At 37.7% G+C, this 20,385-nt stretch overlaps 2 protein-coding genes across 16 annotated transcripts in view; one reads left to right on the top strand and one right to left on the bottom strand.

Moving 5' to 3' along the window:
• Window positions 1-20,385, bottom strand: part of LOC127438849 (uncharacterized) — a 687,566-nt gene that overhangs the window by 277,273 nt on the left and 389,908 nt on the right. The gene's annotated exons all lie outside the window — the stretch shown is intronic.
• The window catches only part of LOC127438810 (receptor-type tyrosine-protein phosphatase S-like), a 264,336-nt gene that overhangs the window by 170,638 nt on the left and 73,313 nt on the right, over window positions 1-20,385 (top strand). For all 15 annotated transcript variants that reach the window (XM_051694665.1, XM_051694666.1, XM_051694668.1 and 12 more), the window contains one exon: window positions 8,588-8,698. In XM_051694665.1, coding sequence (XP_051550625.1) covers window positions 8,588-8,698 — 111 coding nt within the window. The remainder of the gene's footprint in view (window positions 1-8,587; window positions 8,699-20,385) is intronic.

The raw sequence follows: 20,385 nt of genomic DNA, 5'->3' as shown, positions 1-20,385 counted from the left end.
ATGCAACCTCTGAATCACGCTAACCATTGTTTATGTGAACACGGATATCTTTCTGGCTTCATTGCGGGACAACAACCTGTGTCTCTGAGGCCGGTGATGAAATGAGCTATCTGTCGCGCCACAGGAAAGGGTAAAAACATTTGAATTGATGCAGAGTTGTCTGATGGGAACTGGTGCTTGTCAGTAACTCGGCAGAATCTGCCAATGTCCGGTTACTGGAACGTTAGGTAGAAACATGTCGACGACTTCCCATGTGATCATGTTGTTTCGTGAATTAAAACTGTAGGAAATGTTATGCTATGAAATGTTGAAAGTGTTGTTGTAATTGTGAGAAAAAAATCACAATATTTTGAGGTATGATTTAGGCACAGTCGTAAGAGTACAGCATAAAACGTGACCATGTAGTAGGATGGATAGATTTGCTTTTCTTCTAACTCTTTTGTAGAGTGCATCCAACTCTGATATTTATAAATGCAGAAACGCAGCACATTAATCATTTGCTGCTCGCTAAACTAAACATGATTTATAAAGTCTGCATAATGGGATTAGTGATCCAAAGCACAGCTTTTGCCCAGGGCAGCCACTGCAAATTCAGGCCCTGTCTGGGGTAAACGTGCACGGGCAGTTATGCTGGAGACCTCCCTTCAAACCAACCCCAAAAAGCTGCTCTGGTGAGCAAGGAACAAACCTACTGTCATTTATTAACCTAAGCGAAACTAAATTGCATCACCTGCCCAAGCGTTATCTTAAAGGGATCACCCAAAATGAAAAATGTCTTTAAAATTAAAAATCTAATTGGCACAGCTGACCAGTGTCTTTTCTCGAACACAGCTAAACCGAATGGCCCGAAGTGAATCCGCTGGATGTGGGCACGCATCTTTCGCATCTTTATGAGAGCTCGACAAGCCAACAGATCGAACTTGACAACAATTGCATTAAGTCTGGCCTCCATGATGATAGTCTCGTATTTAATGACCTTGGCATGTCTGTACGTGATTGCGCTATTCCTACAGAAGCAAACAAACTACGAAGACAGGGTTTTGTCATTGCTTGACATATTCCTAAAGTAAAACTCCTTTTTTGTATGATTTCTGGATTTCTGGTCGCAGTGCCTCTTTTGTGATGCTATGAAGCCACTTTTAGTGATCAGACGAAAAGACGGAATGAAAGAGAAAATGTTAATACTTTACACAGTGTGCATACTATATGCTGCAGAAATGGGAAGAGTAATATGTTAGTATGTCCTAACCTGTTCCGCCCATGTTGGGAAAAAACAACAACAATTCAGTCTGTCCCACAAACAAATCAGTCATGCCCGGCCATCACCCACAAATTGAATTATACAAATGGGACTGTAGGTGCTGGAAAACATGTGTGTGTGTTGAAGACAACTAGGTTGCTTTTGGCCATGAACTGTTATTGAGATTAATCAGCATGCCAAAAGCGGTCACATGCACACGTGCTCTGTTCCAACACCTAGTGAGCTGCCTACATAGACAGCATTTAATGCATTGTAGGCGCAGTCCTGACGTGAAAGCAGTTCCGAAACTAAATGATGCTAAATGTCTTTTTAGATACCTTGTTTTGGCCAAATTCATAGGCAGCATTTGTGGAGTATTGTGTTGCATGAAGTGCAGTGAAAATCATAATCCAATATAGCAGATGTTTAGATAATTTTACTGGAAAACAAGACGAAAATATTTGTCTTAAAATTAATTTTTTGCCATGTAAACTTTTTACAGTATCGCACCGTTATCTTAGCAACATGTTAACGTCAAAACCGCGGTAGTGTTTATTATCGTTATTGAAAATTACAAAGCAAAAATAAATGAAAACATAGAAAAGTCATGACTCCAAAACTATAGCTAATAGCTAAACTCAAACTAACAGTCAAAGAGTGAAAATTAAACTAAATTGTACAGTTAAATTGAGAATAAAAAATTAATAAAAACTAAAGGAAAAATCAAAACTATATGTAGAGTGTTCCAAATTAGTCACTTATGAGGTTTCTTGACAGTAAAGGATGCTGCCTTAGAAGGCAGCTGCCTATCTGGACAGTAGCAAGGCAGCTCACCAGGTTTTGAAACGATGCTCCAGTCTCTCCATGTTTGCGGTTGACTCTAATAGACAGCTGCATCGTAGCATCGGTCGCACCTCGCTGCTCCTCTCTAGCTCCACACCTGGCTGCCGTGCTCCACGCCTCATCAGATCTGCCTCCTGACATGACCTCCGCCCAGCCTGTTTCCCCCTGATCCAGGATTCAAGGGTTGACAGGGGATGACAAGACCTCGTCTCCTGAGGCCATTGCTAAGCCCGAACTAGACGCAGGTCAACGGTTACCGCATGTCCGTCAGTCACAACCAAACACCAACTGCGGCTGTTTGTGACAAAAACACTTAATGTCCAGTTTAAAGGACAATGTGTTTGTACTGTTATTGTTGGAGTATATTTCCATATTAACAATTCAAAAAATATTTTTCCCGCTCAGTATTTTGTCTTGTTTTCCAGTAAAATTATCTAAACATCCTTAAAAAGGCAAGCAAGTAATTGAGATAAGATTTAAAGTTAGGTGTGAGCTTTTACAAAATTGTAAGTAGTTTTGGTAAGTTGTAAGTTTAAAACATGAACTAAAAAAACTATTTGCCAATGGTGTAAGAAAAATAAACCTAATTCAGTTTCAATTTTTCTTACCCTATTGGCAGTTTCAGAAGGAAATTGGTACATAAATTCACCGAAGTGGCATTCATCTGATCACAAAGTATAGTCAGGACATTACTGATGTAAAAAACAGCACCATCACTATTTGAAAATAGTCATTTTTGATCAAATCTAGACAGCAGCCATCACTCCAACACCTTATCCTTGAGTAATCATGCTAAATTGATCATTTGGTACACAGTTGAAACACAGTTGAAAGCTATTTGGTTCGTTAAATGAAGCTTAACATTGTCTTTGTGTTTGTTTTTGAGTTGCCACAGTATGCCATAGACTGGCATGTCTTAAGGTCAATATTAGGACAAAAATGGCAAAAAAGAAACAGCTTTCTCTAGAAACTCATCAGTCAATCATTGTGTTGAGGAATGAAGGCTTTCATACAAAGGTGCACACTACAGTCTTCAAAGACAAAGGACAACTGGCTCTAACAAGGACAGAAAGAGATGTGGAAGACCAGATGTACAACTAAACAAGAGGATAAGTACATCAGAGTCTCTAGTTTGAGAAATAGACGCATCACATGTCCTCAGCTGACAGCTTCGTTGAATTCTACCCGCTCAACACCAGTTTCATGTACAACAGTAAAGAGAAGACTCAGGGGTGCAGGCCTTATGGGAAGAATTGCACAGAAAAAGCCACTTTTGAAACAGAAAAACAAAAACAAAAGGTTAGAGTGGGCAAAGAAACACAGACATTGGACAACAGATAATTGGAAAAGAGTGTTCTGGATCTTAACCCCATTGAGCTTTTGTGGGATCAGCTAGACTGTAAGTTGCGTGAGAAGTGCCCGACAAGACAGACACATCTATGGCAAGTGCTACAGGAAGTGTAGGGTGAAATGTCACCTGAGTATCTGGACAAACTGACAGCTAGAATGTCAAGGATCTGCAAAGCTGTCATTGCTGCACGTGGAGGATTTTTTGATGAGAACTCTTTGAAGTGGTTTAAGAAGTTCTGAATGTTTTTTTTTTCAAATTGTAATAGTAATTTTTCATGTTATTAATATCCTGACTATACATTGTGATCAGTTGAATGCCACTTTGGTGAATAAAAGTGCCAATTTCTTTCCATAAGAGCAAAATCTGTACATTATTCCAAACTTTTGGCCACAAGTGTATATATCAGATTCACAGAAAATGTTTAGATTTAGCTTAAAACAAGACTTTAAATATTAAGTCAGTTTGCTTGCCAAGTAAATGTATCTTGTTTTAAGAATGTTTCGATATTTTTACTGGAAAATAAGATGAAAATACGATTAAGGAATCTTTTTTTTTTTTTTTACCCCATTGGCAAATTGTTTTGTCTTGTTTTGAGCATAAACATCACTAAATTTTAGTCAATTTGCCCATGGGATAATGAAAATAAACTTAATGTAAGATAAAATCTCTGAAAACATGTCTTAATATCTTATGCAATTTTGCTTCTCAAAACAAATTATCTAAATTCACTGAAGAAGACGACAAAAGTTCTAATGAAATGAAATGAAAGGGTTTTTGTAGTGTACACGTCCCACACACTTTGTGTGTTTTTTGTTTTATTTTATTTTTATGAAATATTTTTGCTAATTTAAATATGCTGTCAGCTACCAATAATGTAGTGTAGTACTCTTGACTCTGTTTAATGCATTTTACCATGTTCAAATCCAGTCCACAGAATTCTATATTTATATATGCACAAAAAAACGACATATTATGTCATGACCTGGTCATCATTAGCAATGGCGTCTTTGTCTTTCGCCCTTGGTTAATACATTGTGCGCTCACACATTGCAGAAAACATTTGGAAAACTTTAATATCTTCGTTATTGTTCTGCTTGTGATAATAGTTCACAGCCGGAGGGTGCGTGTCTGCTATGGATATTCAACAAATGGCGTTTTATCTAACACAAGAAAACTGCCACTTGCATTATGACTCTTTGAGCCCGACACTATTGGTTGAAGCAAGATAACACCCTGTTCTGTCACTTGCTGTGCGGAAATCTATGCTGCTAGCCTCAAAAAAGCCACAGGCAGGGTGCATAATGGAAATTTAAAATGTAATTATACATAAAAGATAATAATTGAAAACAAAATTTTTAGGCTGAGCAGAAAGGGGGTGGAAACAGCGGGGGAATGAAATAAATATTGTTTGGATTCTAGCATGTGAAACGTTCTTGGGTTGTTGTTAAAAATCCCACTTTTCAGTTGAACTAGTTGGTAGACTGTGCAGCGAGACAGCACTGTAACAATCATGATATGATAAGCAAATCCTACTCGTACAATCCAACAACAACAAAGTGGCTTAAAAAAAGGCTTGCAAGACACAAAATTAGGAGCCAACTTAAACGAATACAGGATGAGAGATCAGCTTTGTGTTTGTGATTAGTTTTTGTCCATACCAATGAGACATAAGGACAAAGGACTGATAGACTGGCAGAACACTTAATAACACTGTAATATCGTCCTCGAATACCCTCCCCAGATAGAGCCTCAGTGAGCTTTTCCGAATGCTAGCGGAAATGGAAAAACCCCCCAGCTGCAAATATGTAATGAAGTCAGTAGGGAATTGCAGTTCGGCTGAGTAGCAAGCAGGAGTACCTAAAATAGTCCAGTACAGACAGGAAGGAGCGCTGAGTAAATTTGCTTGCTTTGGAGCCACTGGGAATTAGGTTGTTTTTAATGAATTTGCATATGCTACATTTACGTCACGCTAAGCTTTCCTGAATGGCGATCTATACGACGTCACTTAATTACTGTTTTGATGAAAGGGTATTTGCATCCTGTAGAACCTCAAAGAGAAAAGGGCATCACAAGAGCAAAGACAAGCAGGAAAGAGTGAGAGAATTCAGGGCTCCCCGAGTGCTTGGCACGCCAATGTGCCATGGTTTATTTATCAGCCCCTGCTTCAATAACATAAAAATTTGTGGCTGTTTTCTGCAGTCAGAGGAAGACGAACTCGTGCTGGAGGATTCCACCAGATTTTCAACCCGCGGTGCATTGCACAGGTTGCACAACAGCGGTTCCCGACGGTCGTGCACCTGAGGAGACTTTAGAACACTCTCCAAGGCCACCTACCATCAACCGGCCGCCCGCTTCGCCAATGTGCACATCAAACGATCCGTGAACAGACATGCACACTTTCAGAATCTCCTTCCATTTTGGTCTCTCCGTGCCACACTTTTAAACACTGTGATCCCATCATGCTGTTGATCCGCCACAAGCAGGTGTGAGGCATCGACCCAGAAGCTCAGTGGCACACAAAATATTCCGCAGGATGTAGAATAAGCCGCAGCGTGAGTCCCTCCACCGTGCTGCTGATGATGTCCCATTGCTTAGGGTTGATGTCCAGGTTTGGTGAGAACAAATGTCTCTCCAAGAATTAGGATAGGACTGTGTTGATGCAAGCAGTCGGAACGATATTGAGAAATGTTGGAATACTCCAAAGCAGAAAAATAAGTATTTGGGGGTCGTGGTTTAGTGGTTAAAGAAATGGTTACGCAAAAGTAGTTGCTTCAAGCTAAGGAGTTCTAATATTCCAATAGTACGGTCCAATGGGGCTAAAGGCACACCTTAAGGAAAATGAGCTTTTTTCTGGTCACAAAGTGTCTCAAAAGTCAAGAAATACTTGTATTTTTATTGAATATTGATGGAGTAACATAATTTGCGTGAAATGAAATAACAACAGATGGTTGTTTTGAATAAAATGCATTTAAAAAAATACTTTTTTTTAAAAACACATCTGGTGCAAAAGGCTCCCCAGAGGTGTTATATTGATATAGTGTAGATATCAGGGCAATAGTTATAGGGCACAATTTGTCAACTTAGGCAAATACTTTTAAGACAGCAAGAAGCTTTTTTGGGTAACAAATGAAGATAATACTTATTCAAAATAACCACTTTGAGTGAGTCAGTGTGAGCCCAATTTGAACATTCTTCATACCAAATCTATTCCCCCCACTTAAGAAAAACAACGTGTTTAATTGGGGCTTTTTACCCCAAATACTATCCTTTCACTTACTGGACAGTCATTGAAAATGTTTTGATATAATGACCTTAAACAAAACTGAAAATGACAAATAAGTATTTTGTTCCAAAATAAATATGATAATTTCCAGGATAATTCATTACCTACATACATTTACAACAATTTAAAAAATATTAAATATTGGATCAAATTGCCTCAAAATCAAACTTTAGACATTACACGCAAAGATCTCATGGAAGAGAAAAGGTTTGCAGTTCATAGTGTCAAACAGGTGTTTAGAAAAGTACTATGGTAGTTTTTGATGGTATTTAGTGTTTTGGCCTTTAGCTAATCCTTTTGCCTTTAGCCCCGTTGTACCCTACTGCAATAAAAAACATTTTCTTAATCTGTATTTTAGCTTTTTCCAGAAAAAATATGAAAATATCCTTAAAGCAAGATAAAGTTCACTGACAAGCAAAATTGCATGGTATTCAGTCTTGTTTTCTGAGAAATATAACCAAATTTATTGAGGTTTTTATGCTTAAAACTTAAAAGTATAACTTATTTTAATGAACACTTTGCAAAAAGGTTGTATTTGTTAACAATACTAAACTAAAGTATTTAACATGAACTAACAATGAACAACACTTTTACGGCACTTAATGTTGGCAGTTGGTAATTACAATATATACTAGTACATTTTTAACATTAAAAGTTGTATATGTTAACATAAGTTAGTTAATAATAGTTTTTTTCTTAATTTTGTTTGAATCTTAAGAGCCCACCAAAAAAATGGTCATTGGTGAAACGAATATATATAGATTTCATCAAAATGCTCCCTTGTTTTTGGAAACTTGGAAACAGGCTTTTTGGCACTTTATGGTGTAGTTCCGGCATCTACCAGAAGGGGCTAATGGGGACATGCTAACCTGCCAAAACCTGACCCCCTTGTTCAAATTCCAAAAGCGGTGGTTTGTGATCTACCACCATTTGAGCAAGACCTTCCTGAAGTAAGCCAGTTAACTTCAGTTTATTGCAGGGGAATTGTCCTGTAGTTAATTTGGATAAGGAAGTGTCTGCTAAGTTGAGGGTAGAACTGTTTAGACACCTACAGTTTTTAGAATCTATTGATCTTCCGAGTCTTCACGTAGACCAATCTTCTGTTTATGTTTTGCAAGGATTGCTAAACCTAGAACTTTCATTTGGATTTATCCCCTTCAGGTTTTTTGGCCCACATGGCACCAGCCTTGGTTTAAAGCCCAAGCCTGGGGCATGATTTGGAGGAATATCAAGTGTTTACCATGTGTAGCCAGTAGCCAAGCTTGATTCCTCCAGCAGATACTGATACGAGTGTTACTCTCAGCTCCTGAGGGGCCTGCTGCAATAATTCATGCCGTGGGATTTAAGCGTAGTCATAAGCTTCGCCCCCGCGCACCACACTTGGACATGACCTAATGGACATTCGGCTCACAGCTCAGCCTTGACCCTCACCAACTTTACTCCTGTCGGGATGGAGTAGTTTTTGCACACTTTAGACACGCTACTTCGACTCCACACCCTGGTACTTCCTGGTACACTTATCCGCCACTCTTGCAGAAAACGTTGCTACTAGTTCTTCTCCATTCTGGTTTGACGCGATGCACATGGACATATTTAGTTCAGATGTTTCACCATCTAATTCCTCTTGCCTCGAGTCTAGAACTGCTCAGACTAAACAGTGCATTAGCATTAAAAGTCAAAGCTGGCCTTGATAAAAGCCTTTGAGCAATTTCTGAGGATACTGTGCAGCATCAAACAAGCAAAATAAAATAAAGAGCTTTTGACAGTCTTGTTACTTTCAGATCTCTAATATGTTTGTTGTCTTCTTCTCTCTCACTCTTCTCTGTCATCCCGTTCTTTGGGGTATTTTTTTATTTTTTTGCTCTCTCAGGTGCTCTTCAGATCGAAAACACAGAAGAAACGGACCAGGGGAAGTACGAGTGTGTGGCGTCTAACGTGGAAGGCGTCCGATACTCTTCCCCTGCCAACCTGTATGTGCGAGGTAGGGAGAAACCCGGCCCTGGAGCTCATCGAAAAAGCCAATCAGATCTTCTTAAACAGTCACATAGCCATTTATAGAAGCCAGCCTGCTGGCTTACTAAGTGGTGTAAAGTTACATTACAGTCCAAATAGTATGTAAATTTCTAAATGTGCACCAAACAAAGTTACAATTACAATACTTAACGGGTTTTACGAGTGTTCAGTCTTCTCTTGATGGGCCAAAACATGGGTCGTACAGGTATGTTGTCTTAAGTTTTCAGGCAGGAGAGGATGATGGTAAGTCTTGATTTTGATTGGGTGTCTAAGCGCACAAAACCAATCAAAATGCTAAGCTCACTCGCTTCAAGGTAAAAAGGTAATTTGGGGGGGGGAATGTCTTGATCAAAGAATATGCATGTTGTAAATCACATACGTACAAATGTTAATTTAAAAATGTAACCTTACAGAATGTCAGTGCAATTGTGCTAACAAGCAAAACGATTTCCTATATCACTTCAATAGTTTTTACTACAAACGAACATCTAATACTGTTTTAAGATATACCGTTAGCACAGACAGTTCTTGCCGTTGAAATAGTAGAAAAGTTGAATCTCCAGGTTGATGACTTTAATAAATCTAGGCAGATGCATTTTGCACATGTATTATTTATGTATTGCATATTAAAAACGACAGCGTATGGGATGGGTTTTTACCCGCTGTGTACCAAATAACTTTTGTTCCGGATAAATTATTCACTGGCCGTTACATTATGTAATGGGTCAGGGAGTTGGCTTTCCGTTATTATAGTTATTATTTTTCTCCCATTAGAGATGCAGATGCAGCTAATGTAATATCTCCAACATCTCAAGACGACGGGTTGCCTAGTAGTGCACTAACACTCAGTGTCAGGGAATATGTCTTTCCTATGGTCTTAAATTTAAAAACCCTTGCTGAAAAAGTCTAAGCTGGTTTGCTGGTCTCCCAGCCTGGTCAAGCAAGCCGGTCTACTTGTTCTAGAGGAGTTTGGGGGCATTTGTCAGCTGGCCAAGACCAGCAAACCAGCTGGTTTAAGATGTTTGGTTTTTTTTCAGCAGGGACAAAGTAAGGAATTGCAGATTCTAGATGAAATGTAAAACTGATCGTTGCGACTCTAAAATCTAATTGGATGAACCATTGTAAAATGGGCGATATTTTAGCAAGTCAATTGAATTCTTTTGCCCCGACTGGGGGGGCTTATGAACTTTTCTTCACGTTGAACCTAAACCATCCCTTTACCATGGTAAAATAACTGTAATGTTCAGTGTTTCGTAGCTTTTTGCTTTGTTACTTGATATTAAAGAGCTGAAAGATACTTTATCAGAAAAACAACAATTCTATAAGACCTTAAACAGTAATAGATGTTCAGTAACTTACCTGATTTGCAACTTTCTAGTAAGATGGGTGATTTCATCCGCTCCGTAGCTATGCAAATTGTATACTCATACTGCACTACAACTGTATATCATCTCCTTTTGATATTCTTTTAAAGCTTAATTATTGAGTACAATTAAATGTTTTTATTTTCTAAAATGAACCACACTTGAAATTAGCATCTACAATGGAGAAAACAATATTCTGTTCTATTACTGTTTATTGTGGTAAGACCACATTTTTGAATGCAAAAACTGTGTTAAAATCAGACAAAAAAAGAGGCACTTCTTTAAGAGCCAGCCATCTTAATTGTCGCAGCTAACTTTAATGCAGATTACGTCGTTTTTATTTGTACTGTTGGTTTATTTAAGTTTACTTTTGGTTGTTTTATTGAGTTACTGTTTTTTGTCTGTTTTGTTTCTGTAATTAAAGCCACAGTGGAAGCTCTTCAGGTGGCTAACGACCTTGTGATTTTACAATGTTTATAACATCCTTGAATTGACTCCAGTGACCAAACACTGTTCCTAGCTGGCCAACCATTGGGGTGAATCAAAGTGTTCTGGGTTTAAGCTGGTTAACGCAGCAGACATGTCATGTGACAAACGCGTGTCAAGAAAAAAGCATCGGGGGAAAAAAAGCTAAAAGCCTTGAGGTGGCCCTTTTTACTCTCTCTCTGTTTCCCCTATTTTCTCTTCTCCTCATGTCATTGTGTTCTGCATCAAACCCTTAACATCCCTCAGAGCTACGAGAAGGTTGGTGTGTTTTTTCTTTTTTCACTTTTTTTAACCCACATTAAAAGCGAAAATCAACATGTATTTAAAGCTTAACTTTAATTGATAGCTCATTGGCAATTCGGAGTATAAAATTATCCTGCTAATTAAGATTTAATTCTTGGAAAAATGTGACTTAATTGCAAAACAAACTAACAAAAAGTAGTAGTAATAAACCCGCTAATTCGGGTTTGATTTTCTTTTACGTTTAAGTTTGCATTGTGGGGCCTTTTTTCTCGTTTGCATCCTTTGGTATTGCTTTTGCCCAAAAAAAAAAAAAAAAAAATGCTGCACATGCTGTCATGGAAACTTAGCATTTGGAAAACAGAGTACCTCAGCCTGCTGCATGATGGGTGAATGTAACTGCGCTTGCATGCCTCGAGATGAAATTCCTTTTGCCTGTTGTGTTTGTGAAATGTTTTTTAAATTATTTTCTTTGTTTACTCCAAATGAAAATGTATCCCGAATTAAGCCTTTGTTGGTAACTCATTTAGTTTGCTCATTGTATTGTGGTGTTTTTGTTGTGTGTGCCCTTAGTTTCATTTCGTTTTGAACTTCCTTTATGTTGTAGTTATTGGTTTGTCAGATGTGGTTTGTAATTCTGTGCATTCTTGTCCCGTGAAACATGACTGCTTTCAAAATAACCATTGTTGGATTCTAAACGAGATTACAGCAGTTTTCCTGGCATCTGAAATAAAGCTAGTGAACAAAACCTGGTTAGCTGTGATGGTTTTGGTTGCAAATTTACATCTACATTTATGCATTTGGCAGACGCTTTTACCAAAGTGACTTTCAGTGCCCTTATTACAGGGACAATCCCCCTGGAGCAACCTGGAGTTAAGTGCCTTGCTCAAGGACACAATGGTGGTCTGCTTACCAGTTATGCGTTTTAGTCCACTACCACCACCACCACCACAAATTCACTCCACTAATTAGTTTCAGTAGCAGATATAATGATCTCTGTATTTCACAAACCCCACCCCACGTGAACACAAGACTTTTGCGCGGTAGCAACTAGCTAGCAATCGTCTCTCAAGATGACTGACTGCCTCTTGCCCTTTTGCAGTACGCAGGTTCATTCAAAGCAGGATTTATCATTCATTCGGTCCCTCGGCACTAGCGAATGTTTGAATTGCTGTCACACTGCCAATGGGTAATGACGTGCATTATTAAAACCCCCAAATTGGACCAAAACAAAGTGTGAGTGCTTTGTGTAGGAGCACCTCTATACTAATCCTTCGGTAATGCAACTGAGAGGATGCCAAATTAAATTCAGTATCAGTCTAGTGATTTATTTAGCTAAAAGTGAGTTTCGCTGGACTAAGATGTTATGTCTTAGACTTTCACGTAACTCATTATTACAACATTTGAAAATGTTTGTGTTAGTCTCAAAATTTCTAAATCAGTATTTATTTATTTATTGTAATTTTCTGTAAAAATATCTAGATATCCTTTACACAAGATAAAGTAACTTTTGATGCAAAAATATGTACGATTGGCTTATTGCTTTTTCTTGTTTTAAATCATAAAACTGACTAAATTGTAAGTTGGATTAATGCTTAAAACATGAAAAACTATTTGCCAAAGGGGAAAGAAACCCGGACTATTCGCTAGTTGTTTTTTGCAACATTTATGCTTAAAAAATGTATTATCTGAAAACTGAGTCTTAATATTTGAACCATTTTTGATTCTCAACTTCTGTAAATTTAGCATGTTTTTTTTTTTAGGATATTTTTTTAAAGGAAAACAAGACAAAATTACCACTTTTCCAATTGCAGTGGCAAGAAACACTGCAAAAACCATTGGTTTTTTTATCTTATTTTCCAGTAAAAATATCTAAAAATCCTTAAAACGATAAAAAATTACTGGAGAAGTAGAATGGCTTCAGATATTAAGTCCTGTTTTCATAGAAATATAACAAAATCTGATGTGGTTAATGGTGAAAACAAGAAACAACTGCTTGCCAATAGGGTAAGAGTTCTCTGAAAACAAGACAAAATATCTTGTCATTTCGCTTTTCCAAAAAATGTATCTTGTTTTAAGAATAAGATACTTTTTACTGTAAAACAAGACAAAAACATTTGGTTTTTTTTGCAGCTATTAGCACCAACATTTTGCATTATGTCGGAAAACATGGACAACTTGACAATTTTCTTACTGTTCATGGCATTTGAAATTCACTAATTGGATTTTTTGAAGCTGTAGAACAGGACGTCAAGCAGAAAGATCATATTCCCACAAATTTGTCCACTCGCGTGAATGGCATACTAGGGGCAAAACGATGCTGATTTATACTCCCTCCCCTGGGCATAAAACTTCCCCCCAATGTACGCCCTCCCCAATGATAGTGGTGCTTTTAATGGCCGTTTGTCAAGGATAATGACAAATCACAAGACCCCTGCTTCACTTGGCACTGATCCCTGCGCCTTGCTGGCTATCTCGTAATGCCTGAGACAAAATGGCCCTCTGAATTATTACGTTTTACAGACATGCTGTTGTCGGGAGGGGTGGCCAACACTGCTTGGCGTAGTCTTCACGCCGGCCCCCAGCATGATTTGGGGGTATAAATAATGAAGTGTGCTTTGTCGCTACACTGTCTCTCAGGGTCTGGCGTTTATTGACAGCAACATTTTTCATATCCAGCTGTTCTCATAGTGACATTCATACCCCTTTTCCCCTGATACATTCGTATTGCTACCTACTATATAGCTACACTGCAGAAATCATTGACTTAGTCAGTATTTTTGTCTTGTTTTCTTGAAAAAATAACTATATGGGCTTGAAACAAGATGCATTTACTTGAGAAGCAAAATTGTTTAAGCTATTTTTTATGAGAATATATCTTAAATTAAGTTTATTTTTCTTACTCCATTGACAAATTTCTTGTTTTGAGCATAAATATATATATATATATATACATATATATATATATTTTTTTTTTTTTTTTGATAGATGTACAGTATGCTAAAAACAAGAAAAAGAGACTATTTGCCAATGGGGTAAGAAAATTACAATTAATTCAAGATATATATTTTTGAAAACAGTATAAATTGATCATGTTTTTACTAAATATAAATATTTTTACAGAAAAACAAGTCAAAGCTTTGGAAGGGCGCTATACTGTATGCATATTGTTATTAAAATACTGATTAAAATACCTTTTTAGCAGGGAAACTAGCATTTCAATTGCATGAAAATCACTGTCAAATTTTTATTTAAATGTTTGAGATACAATAAGAAATAGCTGAAGTTGTTTTGCTGAAGGGATTTTATTTTGTGTGCATTTTTAAACAAATAATATTTTTATTATTATTATTATTATGTCGCTGCATTTTCTTTTCTACGCAGTTAACAAAACTGAACAAAATTGCATGAATTATTTGTTTACAATTATACATTTCAAACAGTCCCCTCGCCTTCCACTGGTCAACTATACAGGTAATACCGCACCAAACTCAGGCCATTTATTGAGCCAGTGTTGCTATGTCAAGCAGGCAGATTGCAATTCCATTTGTTGCCACTTGTGGTGCCGAAATTACACACATCTTAATGGAGTGGAAACTTTTTTAGATGTTCCCCTTTTTTACTTTCTGTCTTGGCAATGATAGGCGTAGAAGTTAATTGCCTCTGTATGCCAAAATCCCCCTCTGAGCTTCGACTTATCAGAGCTAGGACTTAACAGAAGCAAGTTCTCTCCTATTTTGTTCCGAATTAATAATGAAAATTACAATTCTTCTTGTTTCAATGGCGTCGCTAATCTTTCATTGTTGCCACCTGACAATGAAGGTCTCAAACGTTCCGCCATTCAGCTTAACCTGTTGCTGTGTCAAAGGAAATATGTTAAGGATTCTAGATCCCAGAATCTTTACAACAATTAACAATTTTCTTTATTTATCACACATTATACATTTTGCACATATACAGTGAAATTCTTCTTTTTCACATATCCCAGCTAGGCTGGGATATGTCATGGCCATATCAGCCATGATATGGCACCCCTGGAGCAGATAGGGTCAAGGGCTCAAGGGCCCAACAGTGGCGTCTTGGCAGTTCTGGGGCTTGAACCCCTGACCTACCACTGCCCCACAAGTTTTTGCATATCCCAGCCAAGCTGGGGTCAGAGCGCAGGGTCAGCCATGATACGGCGCCCCTGGAGCAGATGGGGGCAAGGGCCTTGCTCAAGGGCCCAACGGTGGCATCGTGGCGGTGTTGGGACTTGAACCCCTGACCATCTAGTCATTAACCCAGAGCCTTAACCACCAAGCCACCACTGCACACACCAATTATAGGGAATTAGAACATATTCTAGACTAGAAAATCCAAACCTCAACAAAACTCACGGACATTCTGGAAAACTGGACTGTACTCGAAATGATACGATATGCTATGCTATGCTATGTTATGCTACGACACGTCAATGGATTTGTTCAATGTGGTGTATGCGCATGAAGATGCATGTGAACTTCCCCAATTACTACTACTTGGGTTATTTTGCATGTCCTTGCATGCAGTGTCGTGCTTTTTGATGTTAAAATGGAAATGCAAGCTAAATCACACCCTATTTACTACATCGAAATGGAGGATAACTTTGAACCACATCCAAATGAACAAAATGGCTGATTTGGGCATTGACTACAACTGTTCAGTGTCGTAAAGGGGCAGGTGTTCGCACAACCTCATAGTAATGCACTCTTCGACTTTTATTGGACAAAATTTAGCCTATAATCAGGGGTTGTGATGTATTACGAAGGCGTCCCTGCTTCCATCACTGGAACTGGTTCCTCTGAAACACTTGCAGAGAGCGATTTGCATTGTAGTGGCAGAGGTGTGAATGTTAATGTGGCGAACCCCTGCGGACTGCATGCAAATGGCCTCTACCTCTCTTACTTCAAGTGAAATGGATTATTATGGGTCTCGGACATCAAACAGGGTGTTATCTTAGCTTCAAGGTGACATTAAAGGCTGCACATTATTTTGGCTTCCCCCTCCCTTCATTTTGGGGCCGGACAGACTGTCTCACCAAAATGGCCGATAATGTCCGCCTTCGAAACGTTCGTTTAGCGTAACATCCATGTCCTATTCGAGAATTAAAAGGAGTATGGCACTGTTTGGCCTTTCTCTGTCGACATGCCTCTCTCCTTGTCCGCCGTAAAACCTCTTGAGTTGTCTTTCTCTCCACATCGGGCTTGAAATGGGATTTTGACTCTGGACCTCAGAGATTTTTTTTTTTGTTTTTTTTTTTTGCATTCCATTGCTCTCGTTCCACTCGTTCGGGCTGCTGGGCTCCTGGTCTTAGTGAATGAGGAGCATGTCCATTCAACTGGAATTTTCTTTGACCATATTCCTCCGAATATCACAGCAGAGAGTACCATCTCACATCACACATCAGGATTTGAGCTTTAGGACCATGTGTCAGGACTTAGAATGGCTTTCTTATTTCATGCATCAGCATTTCAAAGCAAAGAGAGGCAGATGAATTGATAGTGTGAGCCGTAAATGCCGACATGTATCTGAAGACATTAGAACCACTTATAATTTCCCTCTTCGCCAGTTTATTCAAGCCGCATCTGCTTGATTCTTTGTTGCCTTAGACTTTGAAGTTGCCGAGATTCTTGCATTCTTTTCAGACTGCTGTTCCATTTAGAAAATGACCAGGTTAAGTTGAACTTTTGATTTTAATCTAGTTAAAATAAAAATAAAAATTCAAGTGCTGATTAACGGACGAGGCTTTGAGCGTACAACAACAGCAACAATGGAAATTTTGGATTATGAATAATTCAAAAGGTGAAAGGCTGCAGCCCTCATTCATTCAACAACCAGCGCTTACAGTCAACATGTGATTGCAGGAAGTGAAATTCAAAAGATTCAACTTTTTCACTTCTCAGCCTTTCCTCTTTCAAATAGTAATTTTGAAAATTGGCCAAATTGCTGTATTATCCGTCAGTCGGCCCACACTGAATCTGAATTCATCATAATTTGAACAACCGTTCGCTTATTGAATTAGCTAATTGATTGTGCTTGATTATGCTACCAATAAATGTCTTAAGTCAACAACAGCAGCAGCAGTACTTGTTGACAATAAAATACATTGTTTACAAGCACAATGAAGAAGTATTAATAAATTATACAGTATAAGTAGTAAGTTAAAAGGACTATAAGGCAATACAAAGTACAGTAGTATGCTCACATTTTTGGTGTGTACAAATATATATATATATATATATATATATGTATTTTAAATATCAATAAGTAAATCTACATTTTATAAGTGATATTGTGTAAAGAAGAAAATGCAGTAAAGTTTTACTATATGACAATAGAAATCTTAGTTATGTTTTAACACATTTTACCGTAATTAAATACATTTCAGCGAATTCCTCAGACTTTCCGCTAAAATCAACACAGAAAGTCCACAATTTTGCAGTTTCCGTATGGGCCTTTGCATTAGTAATCCACACTACACAAAAATCCCTTGCCTTGTTATTGTCACATTGCAGTAGGTTGCACAGATTTGGGTGTGTGCTGTGACAAATTCACCAATTGTGTGTATTCCCCAAAAAATCATTAAATTGCACTTGGGTGGGGTTGCATGCTGGAGCTATATGTGTTGACTGTAGCAGTAGGCCTGGTCAATAGTTTCGTTCTCGTCATTTCTGCAATCACCGTCATGCATGATGTTGTGATACATGGACTGCCCTTTCACCTTTGTTGAATATGCACTTTTTAGGGGGGTCGTTTCAGTGATGTTTGTGTTTATTTTGTTGTTGTTGTTGATGTTTTCTAGCTTTTTAAAAGGAGTGTTCCAGGCTTAACACAAGTTAAGGATTTGCAACAGCGTTTGTGGCATAATAATTATTGCAGAAAATAAATTAACTTTATTTTTATTAGTTAATGTATTAGGTATCTTGAACTAACAATGAACAGTGCTTTTTTACAACATTTATTCAACTTAATTAAGACTTATAAATTAACTTTAGAAATGTTTATTTATAAATATATTATTGTTCTAAGTTAGTTTATAATATATTAACTAATGTTTAGGTATACGACTTTTAATGTAACAAATGTGTTACTATATTTAAAAAATTAACATTTATCACAATTAATAAATGTTGTACAAGTATTATTTATTGTTAGTGTAAAGTTATTGTAAAGTGTTTTCACAAAAAAATAGTTAACCACAAAATCGCTTACAGTTAACCTCTTTCATTGGACGTACACAGGGCAAAGCAATAAATGTTCAACAATACACACTGTTTTGAAAGTATAGCCACAGAAATCTTACATATATACAGTTGCAATCAAAATTATTCAACCCCCCATTACATCTATATCAGTTGAGTGACACATTCAAAGTCATAGTGTGAATATATAACCTAATATTCCTAAATAGCGGGAGATTCTTTCATTACACAAGAAAAGACCATGGCTATAAGTACATTTCCAAGTCACTTCAATTTCCAATAGACAAAGCTTCATACATTTTTTAAATATGGTACAACAGCAGCCTTCTTGCGTGTGGAAGAAAGCAATACTTCACCAGGGGAAATGTTGAATTGAATATTCAAGAAGTAATTAGGAAAGACGTGTGGAGTCCTGGAAGAAGTTTTTATAGACGTATGACACTAAACAGAAAATGAGTTTTAGACCCATGGGTCAGCAGTACGTCTGGAGTAAGATGACAAGGTGATGACAAGAACGACACCATCCCCACAGTCAAGCATGGAGGTGGGTCAGTCCTGTTATGGGGGTGTTTTGCGGCTGCAGGAAACGGCTCTCCTGACTATGTCACTGACACCATGGATTCTTTCAGGTGTCAGGCCATTTTGGCATGAAAAATGTGATGCCTTCAGTGTGTAAATTGAAGCTCGGTGATCACTGGACTTTCCAGCAAGACAATAACACCAAGGATACATCCAAGTTGTCCAAAATCTGGTTTAGGGATAGGTCGTGGAATGTCCTTAAATGGCCCTTTCAGTCCATCATTAAAATCCCATTGCAAACCTTTGTTGGGATTACAAGGAAGCAGTGGCAGCACAGAAACCAAAGAATGTCAATGAGCTGGAAGCTTTTGCTCATGAGAAATGTGTAGAAATTCTAATAGAGAGGTGTCTGAAGCCTGAGAACACTTACCTGAAACATTTATTTGCTGTTATTAAGGATAAAGAATGCTCCACAGATGAATGACTTTGGGGGTTGAATATTTTTGACATTGACATTTGTGGAGGGAATTAGATATTTTTTATTTTTAAATTTGGGTAAACTAAACTCTTTGTTCTGAAAATCACTCAAATGTGTATTAAAAACTTACTTTGACTGTTTACTGAGGTTTTAGTTGATGTGTTTTAATTCACATCACCAGAACGTATTGCTGGTCAGGGGGGATGAATACTTTTGATTGCAACTATATATATATATAGTGAAAACACACACACATCTATATTTGTCATCAACATTATGCCACAAATGCTGTCAAAAGAGCTTGTAATGAACCTGAAACATTCCTTTAAATGTATATTATACACTTTGTTCAAAAATCACAACATACATAATACATTTTGTAAACAGATAGGTATCAAAATGGATACAAATTCAAAATTAAAATGTATAAATATGTTGAATAGATGTTAATGATAAGCTACATGATTAACTGCATAAAGTTAACTTGAACTGGCTTTCGTAACTTAAATGTTGAAATGTTGAAATGTGATTATCTCCCACTGGAGACCAACCAAGTTCAACCGTCACACTTGAATCTTTAAAATGGTGAATACATTCATGTTAACATTAAAGACTGTGCCATCACAATAAAAGTAATTTAACTTAAGTAGTATGTTTTAAGGCTTTTTAAAACTTTTAAAATACACATTTTTGGCCACAACGGCTATTTAAAATTAGCGTTATTACTTTTTCTAAACTCTGAACCATTGGTGTCAAATTTCGAATACGAGATATTGTGCTCTTTGCTAGCTGTTTTTCCGAGACTATGGTCAAAGTTTAATCTTGAATTTCAAGCCCCATTGTGTGAGAAGTCAAACCCACAAAGCGCCATACTTTACCCAAGTTGGGCCAGGGTTACAGTCTTCTCTGCCCCTCCCCCCACATCTCGCGCCCCGTGTTCTTTTCCTTCTGTCTCTTGCCCCACGTGTAGTCTGTCCATGCCCCCGTTTGCTGTCTTGTAGCCTAGTTCTTGTCCTGCCTTGTGCCCTGTCTCTACCTGTCGTATCTGTCCTCCTTAAATCTATGTATGATTATTATTTATTTTATTTTTTTTATTAATTAGTTTGGTTTGATTCTGAGCTAGCCCTAGCACCTTAAACTCCATTGTTGACCCTTTTCCTATCCTCCCTCCTCTTGCCAAATGTAAATGAGGCATGACTCCCTCTCCACCTGCCATGTTAGGTTACACCCAGCACCGCCTTACGTCCTGTTTCATTGTCATTGCATCCACCAACATCAATTGGGCAACGGTTACATTGACAATTCTTGGGAAAACCAAACTCCAAAGTTTGGCGCAATCCTAAAATTT

The sequence above is a fragment of the Myxocyprinus asiaticus genome, chromosome 50 (genome assembly GCF_019703515.2).
Source record: "Myxocyprinus asiaticus isolate MX2 ecotype Aquarium Trade chromosome 50, UBuf_Myxa_2, whole genome shotgun sequence".
Lineage (NCBI taxonomy): Eukaryota > Metazoa > Chordata > Actinopteri > Cypriniformes > Catostomidae > Myxocyprinus > Myxocyprinus asiaticus.
This window is presented reverse-complemented; position numbering and strand designations above follow the sequence as displayed.